The sequence below is a fragment of the Dicentrarchus labrax genome, unplaced genomic scaffold (assembly GCF_905237075.1).
Source record: "Dicentrarchus labrax unplaced genomic scaffold, dlabrax2021, whole genome shotgun sequence".
NCBI classification, from domain to species: Eukaryota; Metazoa; Chordata; class Actinopteri; family Moronidae; genus Dicentrarchus; species Dicentrarchus labrax.
In genome coordinates, this window is record NW_026136711.1 from 34,067,760 (window position 1) to 34,077,620 (window position 9,861).

The 9,861-nt window shown below is 36.5% G+C and overlaps 2 protein-coding genes across 5 annotated transcripts; both read right to left on the reverse strand.

Annotated features, from left to right (window-relative positions):
* Positions 1-1,549: 1,549 nt before the first annotated feature.
* On the reverse strand, positions 1,550-5,255 carry LOC127371748 (odorant receptor 131-2-like). Of its 3 annotated transcripts, none has more exons than XM_051414781.1 (3): positions 5,066-5,255; positions 3,707-3,893; positions 1,550-3,578 (listed from the first exon to the last, which is right to left on the reverse strand). In XM_051414781.1, exons 2-3 carry the CDS (start codon positions 3,857-3,859, stop codon positions 2,778-2,780), a joined length of 954 nt encoding a protein of 317 aa, XP_051270741.1. In that variant the 5' UTR covers positions 3,860-3,893; positions 5,066-5,255; the 3' UTR covers positions 1,550-2,777. The 3 variants fall into 3 exon arrangements, with proteins under 3 accessions (XP_051270741.1, XP_051270740.1, XP_051270738.1); XM_051414780.1 differs by having other exon boundaries at positions 3,707-3,906; positions 5,066-5,254; XM_051414778.1 differs by having other exon boundaries at positions 3,707-3,903; positions 5,066-5,253.
* Positions 5,256-6,476: 1,221 nt separating this feature from the next.
* LOC127371745 (odorant receptor 131-2-like) lies at positions 6,477-9,236 on the reverse strand. Of its 2 annotated transcripts, XM_051414776.1 has the most exons (3): positions 9,130-9,236; positions 8,380-8,553; positions 6,477-7,826 (listed from the first exon to the last, which is right to left on the reverse strand). In XM_051414776.1, the coding sequence occupies exons 2-3, from the start codon at positions 8,533-8,535 to the stop codon at positions 7,002-7,004; spliced, it is 981 nt and encodes a 326-aa protein (XP_051270736.1). In that variant the 5' UTR covers positions 8,536-8,553; positions 9,130-9,236; the 3' UTR covers positions 6,477-7,001. The 2 variants fall into 2 exon arrangements, with proteins under 2 accessions (XP_051270736.1, XP_051270735.1); XM_051414775.1 differs by lacking the exon at positions 9,130-9,236 and having other exon boundaries at positions 8,380-9,123.
* Positions 9,237-9,861: the final 625 nt, after the last annotated feature.

Genomic DNA, 9,861 nt, shown 5'->3' on the forward strand with positions numbered 1-9,861 from the left:
CAGCAACACTAGCTTAATGTAGCCCAGGTGAAAAAAACACACAATTAGATGAGACCAATAAAAGAAGAAAGAGAGTATTTTTTTTTTTTTTTTATTTGTTTACATTGGCAAAGTTTTAAATGTCCAATTCTATTTGAATGCATCACTCAGTTCACATAACCCCACGTGGGGGGTACCTAGCCCTCAACAGCCAATCACACTTCTCTGAAAGCAACTCAGTATGTGTATTTACTGTTATTTTATTTGCATGTTATGTTATCCTGGTTCTGATATGGATATGATATATTTTGAATGTTAATGGTTCATATGAACAGTAACACATGTGAGTTCTTGAATGTTTAGTACTCATATTTGAACTTTGATATCTTTGAATGTTTAATGTTGTACAACTGAAACTGAAGATTTGAGATTTGATAAGATTGAAGATATATGTTTGAGGTTTGATGCAATATGTAGCATTTTGACATTTAAACCTTTAATGATGCATCTGAGAATGAGAGTATAATATATATGACCTTGTTTATAGGTCAGGTTTTTGAGAGAACGGGAAGATTCGAGGACCAGGACGTGATCCTGATTGTGTCAGATGGCGAGCTAAAACCTTTGAAGAAAAGACACCGACAAGGAGATACACACGTGCACACTCACACACATTCACATTACACTCCCATGAACATTTAATATCAGGTGCACCTGCAACAGTTTTCAGTTTGAAGGGCCCCAACGGACACTCTTATTTCATTTTTTGTGTGCACACTATTTGTTCTCTGGTCATTTGGGTCATTATTTTATAATTTGGTATAAATTGAATTTTTTTCTTTATTCAGTGTAAAAATACAATACATTCTAAGTCTAACTCCGTCTGCTGTTTGGTGCCTGAAGATGGTGAGACTGAACCAAAAAGTAAATTTGCAGGTTGGAAAACCAAAACAGACCATAAAGCTACACAGGGAGTGATGAATTTGATTCATACTAATTTACTGTAAAATTACTGGTAAGAAGTTACAAATACCAAAGTGTCTAGCTGTCCACTAATTAAGCATGAAAGCGCAATACAATACAACATATGCTTTAAGTCCCAAACAAACTGCCTCTTATGTATTAGTATTAGTGGGGATCAAGTACTCCAACAGCTGGATTTCCATCTGTCTCGGTTTTCAACACAAAGCAATTAAATAGCATTTAAAGGGTCATGTTACACACCAATTTAATCAGCACAGAGGTAACAGCAGGCAATTCAAGCAGGGATCATTTGCACATGAGTAAACATGAATGGCACATTTCACTGGCAGTTCCACAAAACCTCCAGTTTCAGAAATTGCTCATTATTTCAACAGAAACGTATTTCCCAAGGTTGTGTGTGTCTTGCAAACTGTGGTTGATAATCCTATATGTCTGATGTTGCTAGACTAATAGAAATGTTTTTTGTATTGTGTGAAACAATTACATATGACATATAACTAATTCCTGCATTTTAGCACTCTTTCAACATACAGATCACAGTGTTTAATGATGACTACATTTAAGTAAAAAGAAGGCTGAACTGGTGTGTGGGAGAAAATATGACTTTATTTGATGAATTTGGTAAAAGGAAACAAAGTAGTTTAATGTGACCCAACTATACTTCAACTACAGCAAGAAATAACAAACATGTCCAAAGATCTTTAAAATTGAAGAATGCATTTATAAAAGACCTTATAAAAAAACATAATTTTTGCAAAACAGGGGTGGAATTTACATCCTGTGTTTGATGTGTTATGGTCAGTAACTATGCAACATCTACTATACAGAAATCAGAGATGGAAAAAATAAATCAAACACATCTTTACTCTGGAGAAAAACAGGTCACCTGAGCATTATGGGCCAACACTGCAGATTGTAGACGTATGCACTGACTGGAGGGAATACCAGATGGAGAGTGTGAACTACAGGAAAAATTATTTGTACTTTTTCAACCACAGCAAGTTGTTAATTGGGACTTCTGTTGGTGTTGACCACAGTTTGAATGAAGTCTAATTAGGGCCTGTGCAGCGACCACTGCAAAGGCCTTATTGTCAGTGGTGCCCGTAGAAGTGGGTAAACTCTTAATTTATGCCCCCATTTATTTTTTAAAGCGGCCCTTCCAGCAAAGGACTGGGCCAGTACATTCTCACTTAACTTCTGCTGCTTGACTTCAGGGAGTAAGGATCATATTCAAATAAACATTAGCCACAGAAAAGGTGCAGATATTGCATAAATACTGGCACACACGGGTGAGACAACTACGTAATTATGCATTCTGAGTGAAGTCTTCCTTACTCCATCCACTCATGAAAACTGTAATTGGAAAAAAACTACTACTACTGAATGATAAGCATTGTGCATCATGTTATACCCATCGCTGACTGAAAAATATTCAAGTATACACATTAAACTCTGTATACCTGCATATACCCTGCACTACACCACTGCTTGTTGTAATGTATGTATTTCACTGTATGAAATTTAGTATGCAAGTATATCATACCCTGACTAACTAAATTTCATTGGTCATTGGTCATTTTTGGTGATTTGCAGGCGTTGTATGACTTACTAAAGAATTAATTGGATCGACTTATTGAGTCAGTGCAATCTGAACACCTTCATGATGAAAAGTTTTATTAACTATGAGTTTTTGTTGAATGGCGTTGAGTTTTGAGGTGTTGCTGAGAAACAAGAAGTTGTTGTATCCGCTGCTTAAAATGGTTTCATTCAGATGAAACAGTATAAGCAGATCATCAAAAAACAAAAACAGGACTTTATAATGGCCTCTTCAGAGGTTTTTGTGGATGAGTTTCAGCACCACTTAAACAGAATATATGTCTTTTCAGATACTTTCTGAACGTTTTGTCTCGTAGCCCATAAACAACTGGGCTGATTAGTCGAGGCAGAACCTGAACGAATATCGCGACAGTGAAGCGAATGGCCAGTACCCCTTTTGGGAACAAGTATGTCAGACCTTCTATCATAAGATGAAAAACGTAGGTGAGCATACACAGCAGCAGCTGGAAGCCATGAAGGAGCACAGTGTTCCTTGCTTTCTTGGCGTCCGCAGAAGCCGCTTGTGCAGCGAAAAGGATCCTGAAGTATGTGTAGAACAGAGTGAGCCAAATAATGACCAGAAACACTATGTTGGATATATCTCTCTTCTCTGTGAGATTGGGGTTTCTGAAAATATTTTCCCTGAGACAAAAAACTCTGGAACGAAAGAACTCCAGGGATTCTGTTGCCAGTGCGTCAAATAAATCTGGCAGGATTGAAAGTGAGCTTATCACCCATATCAGACCGATCACAACATATGTTTTCTTTACTGTACAGATCTGTGCGTGGCGGAGAGGGAAACATATGGCGATGTAACACTCCACTGCCATAACAGCTAGCGTTAGGGGATTGTTTAGATTGGCAAATATAGCAATCATTAGCAAAATGATACATAAGGAGACGTTAAGAGTGAACACGATGTAACTCAGCACCTGAACAAGAGTGAACATGGTCAGCAGGATAATATCGTTGATCACCAGATGGATGTACAGGATGTATCGAGGGTTCATATTGAAAACCTGCAGGTAAGAACAGAATTGATTAGAGAGAATGTATATGAGAATATATCACACATGGTGCTTATTCCTAAAGGGATGAAATGATTTTAACACTCGTGCTAAATGGATTTCTAGAAACAGATACAGACCTGGTGTTTTTTGAATGTGTGCACCAGCGTACCGTTGACATAGTTGATGGAGATGCAGAGAACCACAGTAATCACGTTCTTGATAATAGCTGTGTTTAAAGTGTCACGATAGACCGTTGTTGTGACATTCCTGTTAGTATTTGAAAGGCTCATGAGTCAACTGACAGCGTCCCTCGAACCTGTTTCACTGGAGACAACTGCTGGTTACATTAGAATAAAATAGATTAGTTTATTACTGATCAGCAGTTTGTTTTCTTTGCAAAAAAAAAGTTTAAAGAAACATGTCATGAATATAAAGCTTTACAATGTTAATAGACTATTAGACTTTTAGTTATTTTATGTTGGTGTGCTTCTCACTGAAACTTTCTTGTCTTCACATCTTTTTGCTACAGAGCCCCAGTGTTTTTCATTAATTTACATTCATTTGCCCTAAACTCAAGTAAATTACAACAAAATAAAATATAGAAAGCCATAAATAAATACATAGTAAGAAAATCACATTTATGAAGCCTTCAGTTTTAGGGTCCTGGTACTGTACATGCTGGATTACTATGGGAAACTTAAATAGAACAAGCCATCAATAATATTAATAATAACACCTGTACTTTTCTATACACCATAAACCTTTTTGTCAATCAGACATTATATTAATGTATGAAATAGATGTTCATCAAATTGATGATTTTAACTTGTAGGAAAGTACATGTATGACAATAAACAGTAATTCATTAAGTCAACCAAATGAGCTAGTATGCACAAAACCAGTATCTTGAAATGAGGCAGCGAACTGGAAACAATCAATCAATTCAAAGTGCAGAATCAACATCCAATAAGGTCCAATACACTTTATGATTAAAAATAATATATATGATAAACATACAAGCAGCAAGCAAATACAATAGTTAAAATAAAACACCCACAGTAAAAACATCAGTGTTAAAAGGTGATGGACCTGATTAAGTTGTAGGCTGTGATGAAGTGAATACAGAGTCTTGATTTAAAGATTTCTACTGAATGTACTTTAACATGTAGTGGAAGGCCGTCTCAAAGATCACGGGATGCAGTTATTAATTACGCCTCCTGCTATTATATATTATATGATATATATCTGCTGTGAAAAAGGACTATTCTACATTTGCTGTTATATTCAATTTGAAAGTTATTAAAACAACTCAATGCAGAGCACACTTCATAATTCACATTTTGATAGCAATGAAAGGTGTTGATAAGAATCTAATTTAATTTTAGAGTGAAGAACATCTTCTGTACATAATGAGCCACACACAATATAATAGTGAAATAAAAATGGCCATGAATCAATATATTGTCTCTTTATACACAGAAAGAAAATGTACTCACCTTGACAATAGTCATATATGGCAGTGGTGCATACAGTAAGTCAGCTGTCTTTGAAATGACTTATTATATAGTAAATGACATGGGATCAACAATAGTCACAGTGTGTGTGTGTGTGTGTGTGTGTGTGTGTGTGTGTGTGTGTGTGTGTGTGTGTGTGTGTAGGTGTGTGTGTGTGTGTGTGTGTGTGTGTGTGTGTGTGTGTGTGTGTGTGTGTAGGTGTGTGTGCAGGTGTGCGTGTGTGTGTGTGTGAGAGAGAGAGGTGTCAGTGAGTGTGCATTAGGGGAGGCCTAAGTAAACAGACTGCAGCAGCAGGTTTTTCTCACTTTGTGCAAAGTGACACCAGATATGCAGTTTTAGGTTGACACCGAGCACAGGATGATAACCAACTTGTTTTTTGGGAAGATTAGCAGCAGACTGGGCTTTTCTTGAGCCATCACATAGTTATGATCACCTAAAATGAGATAAAGTCATGATCTGTTTGACTCAGCTCACCAGATGAGGGATTAATTGATCACACTGATTTTCATGTTAGAAAGGTTTTTATGCAGAGCTCAATCAGTTACAATCAATAGAGGAAATGTGACATTAAACAATTCACATGCCCCTTTAGTCAGTTTTTGAGTCCACACTATCAAACAAACCACAATGTATAGCCTACATTATATTATTCATTGTTAATATCTAGACTGTATAGACAACCACAACAACCAACAGACAGACGGACACCATGCGGTCAAAAGTCAGTGGACACCCCCACTAATTCTTGAGTTCAGGTGTTTCCATTCCCATTTCCCATTGCTAACAGGTGCATAAAAACCAGCACATAGGTTATAAAGAGCTCAGTGATTTTAAATGTGGCACTGTCATAGTTTGCTACATTTTTCCATGAGTCACTTTGTTATATTTCTGCTGTACTGGAACTGCCTCAGTCAACTGTAAGTGCTATTATTGTAAAGCAGAAGTGCAAAGCAACACTGTTTGTCTGTGTTTGATGAAGTTTGGTCAGTTTGCTTTCAAACAAATAGTACCCCTGACAGTATGTGTGTAGTACATATATCCAATGCAGCTCGTGCATGCCTAGTATTTGAGGTAAATGCAGAATGCAATGCTCTTTTGGCTGTTGTGGACCAACTCCATATTAATGCCCATGGTTTTAGAATGGGGATGTCCAACAAACTCATATAGAAATGATGGTCCGGTCTAAAACTAAAGAAATATATGTCTAATGTCAGAATTTCACACATCTTGTCCATTTTAAATTCGTAAGATTGAAAATTGGCTCTATGTTGGTCTAAATTTATTGTATTTGTCACAAGATTGAAGTTGTTGTGGAGTATATCAGACTGAAGCCATGGTTTGATAAAGATGGGTAACTCAAACTCAATCACCTAAACAGAAAACATCAGTGGAATCAGTGGTTTATAACTTTTTTATTTCATGCGTATTCATCATTTATTAATCTATGTGCTGTGGTGAAGCACAGCAACACAAACATGTAATGTGATGTAACAACAGCATCAAAGCCACAAAAAGTGTGCAAGAAATGTACAAAACATGATGGTAATGTTAGCATGCCTCTCATTTTTAGCTGGAACTGATGCTTTGAAATAGTTTATGGATGGCAATGTTGGTCTGTCGGTATATCTCAAACTATTTCATCTGATGAACTGCCTTGAAAAGTCATTAGCATTCATAATCCACAGAGGTTGAACTCTACTGTCTTTTTCTCTAGCACCATCATGAGGTTGATTGTTCTATGTGAAATGACTGATGCAATGCTTATCGTGCTTAATATAATTCATCCGACTGCAGGAAATGAAAATGTGGTGTTCTTTGTACTTGGGTACTTTCACACTGAAAAGGCATATTCTCTTTGTCCTCAGGGGTATTTACAATTGGAAATACTTTAATAAGATTTATCTATCTAGTTTGTTATCTAGTACAGGAACATCAATTTTGCCGCAGTCCACGGTTTGATGCTCGCTCTCGCTGCACACAGCAGATACTTTTTCAAATGCTGTCTAAATGTCTTGTCCCGTATCCCGTACACAATAGGACTGACAAACCTGGGAGATATCTGGATGATGATGTAGGAAATAAAGATGACATGTAAATAATGTTTAGGAAACCAGTAGAACAGAGTCTTGTTAAACACAGGAGACACATAGGTTAGCATGCACAACAGTAGCTGAAAGCCATGGAGCAGGATGGTATTTCTGGTCTTATTTGCATTTCCATCAGCTGATTTAGCAGCTTTAGCATCTTTAGCAGCTAAGAAGATCCTGATGTAAGTGTAGAAGAGAATGAGCCAAACACCAACAAGATAAATTATATAGGAAACGTCCCTCTTTTTCAAGTGTATAGGGTGTCGGAACAGATTATCCTTTTCACAGAAAATTGTGGAATGAAACAACTGAATAGGCTCTGTTGCAAAAATAATGAACACATCTGGCAGGGTTGAGACTGCACTCATGGCCCAAATACATCCAATCAGAATATATGTTCTTTTGATTGTACACAGCTCAGCGTGCCGCAGTGGTAAACAAATAGCAATGTAGCACTCCACTGCCATGACAGCTAAATTTAATGGCGTGTTCAGGGTGGTGAAGACAGCTAAGGTAAGGATCAAGCAACAAAGAGAAACATTAATTTTGTAGAAGATATAACTTGAAACAAACAGACTTATTGTCGTAGTCAGCTGGATCATATCGTTCACCACCAGGTGGATGAATAGGATGTAACGAGGATTCACATAAAATATCTGAAGGAGAGGAGAAGAAAAGAAATACATTTGTCAGTTAAAACATTTCATCTTTTGTTTATTACTTTAATAAATACATTACATATTGACTGATAATTGATTTATTAATTTCATAAGGTGCCCAGCTCATGTGTGCTTACAACATACTAGACAGCAGTGACAAGCAGAATGCAGACATGACAAATTATTATACACTTCCACAAATTCAAAAAGGACATGTATCCATAACCTTCTTAATCTGTATAAATTTTCTATAAATCTTGCAAACAAAAATCTCCAGTCCCAACTCAGTCCATCACCTTGAGACAACCAAAACAAATCAGGGTCCTTCAACTGATCAACTTTTTTTCAAACAAATCACTGAATCACTGTACATGGTGCAATGGAACACAGAATGAACACCAAGATCACAAAAAAGACAAAAACTCTAATCTTCTGGAGTACCTTTATATCTGCCTACGAGTACCTACTGAGCTCAAACATAATAACTGATAATTAAATAATAATGATCTTGACAATAATGACAGTGATAATGATGATAAAGTATTCTGACCTGGTGTTTTCTGAAGGTGTGAATCAGGGTACCATTGATATAATTGATGGTAAGACCAAGAGCCAGAACAATCACATTTTTGGCCACAGCTGTGCTGTAAGAGTCTCGATAAGTTACAACAGTTGACACGTTGTAGCCATAAGATGAGGAATTCATTGAGCTGATTTGAGGATCCTGCAACATTTAAAAATATTACCTCAAATTTGAACTTACAATGTGTTCTTATTTGCATGTTCCCACAGTTGGAGGAATACTTAAATGATTCAAGGAATTATGCACTGATGAAATAAACCTACAACCAATAAACTTGTCATTACATTTTTTGTACAAAAAGCATTCACCCTTAATTTTATCCAACCAAAAACAAAACTATGTGAATGCCTCACAAAGGCAATAACACACTTTAATACTAGGAATCACATACTAAGTTTAGGGTGTAACATTTTCCCCAAATAGTAGAATTAATTCAGAATGAGACTGTCACACAAACAACACATCATTTACCTGAAAGTGAAAGTCAAAATATGATTTGGTCTTATAAATAATATAAATACATGTTCACTCTTCCACTTATTAAAGCACATGATGTTAACCAACTAGATGTCATACATATATTGCATTTACGATCATTGTTGCAGAAGATGTGCTTCTCTTGAGGATAAGTTGCACAGTTCAAAAAGATTGCAATACTGTGAATAACATTATAATAAAATACTGCACTAATACAGTGTGATAGCATCAAATACTTACCTTAGATAGTACACTTCAGTCACCGCTTCACCTGTCACAAACTGAGCCTGAAATCAGTTCCATGGCTTTATAGTAAGCAGGATGATACATGAGTCCTGCAGAAGGTCAAAGATGAGATTGTTTTCCTGGTTCTGAATGAATGATGCAACATTCAGGGAAAGTAAACCAACAGACCAGACATTAGATGCAAAACTACAAACCAGATACAAAACAAGGAACAAACATGAAGTGCAATACGCAGGATAAAAACTATTATTAGACGGTGTTAAGAATATAAGTATAGTATTGAAGCTGCAAGCAGCAATTATTGTACAGTGTTATGTTACGTATTGTTGTGTATAGTGTGTATGTACACATTCTGACGGCAAAGATGAACTTCCATTTTATACAAATGTAAACACTTACAAATAGCACAACTTTAAATGGTAATGGTGTTCAGATGAAACTGGCAAAATTTGAAGTTGATCCGATCAAATCAAATATTTCTTTTTAGCTATAAGGAGCTTAAATGCTATGACCAGTAGGGCAAACAATCATGTTATGTTGTACTGTACATTATCAGTCAGTGTCGTCATTGTTGCCCCCCCAGCAGAACAATAGAGTCTCTAGGCCACATACTCCAAACTGCTGTTTTGTGCATGAGTACCCCTAAGACATGGGGTGTGGCCTGCAGTGACCCTGAGCAGACCATAGAACAGCACTAACAATAACAATGTAAATGTATCATGGTGA

Bases quoted from the DNA above. Each gene is read 5' to 3' on its own strand.
- LOC127371748 (XM_051414781.1), bottom strand. From the start codon at position 3,859: ATGAGCCTTTCAAATACTAACAGGAATGTCACAACAACGGTCTATCGT. The intron at 3,579-3,706 runs GTCTGTATCTGT...TCTTACCTGCAG, and splicing joins ACACATTCAAAAAACACCAG to GTTTTCAATATGAACCCTCG.
- LOC127371745 (XM_051414775.1), bottom strand. From the start codon at position 8,562: ATGTTGCAGGATCCTCAAATCAGCTCAATGAATTCCTCATCTTATGGC. The intron at 7,827-8,379 runs GTCAGAATACTT...CCTCTCCTTCAG, and splicing joins ACACCTTCAGAAAACACCAG to ATATTTTATGTGAATCCTCG.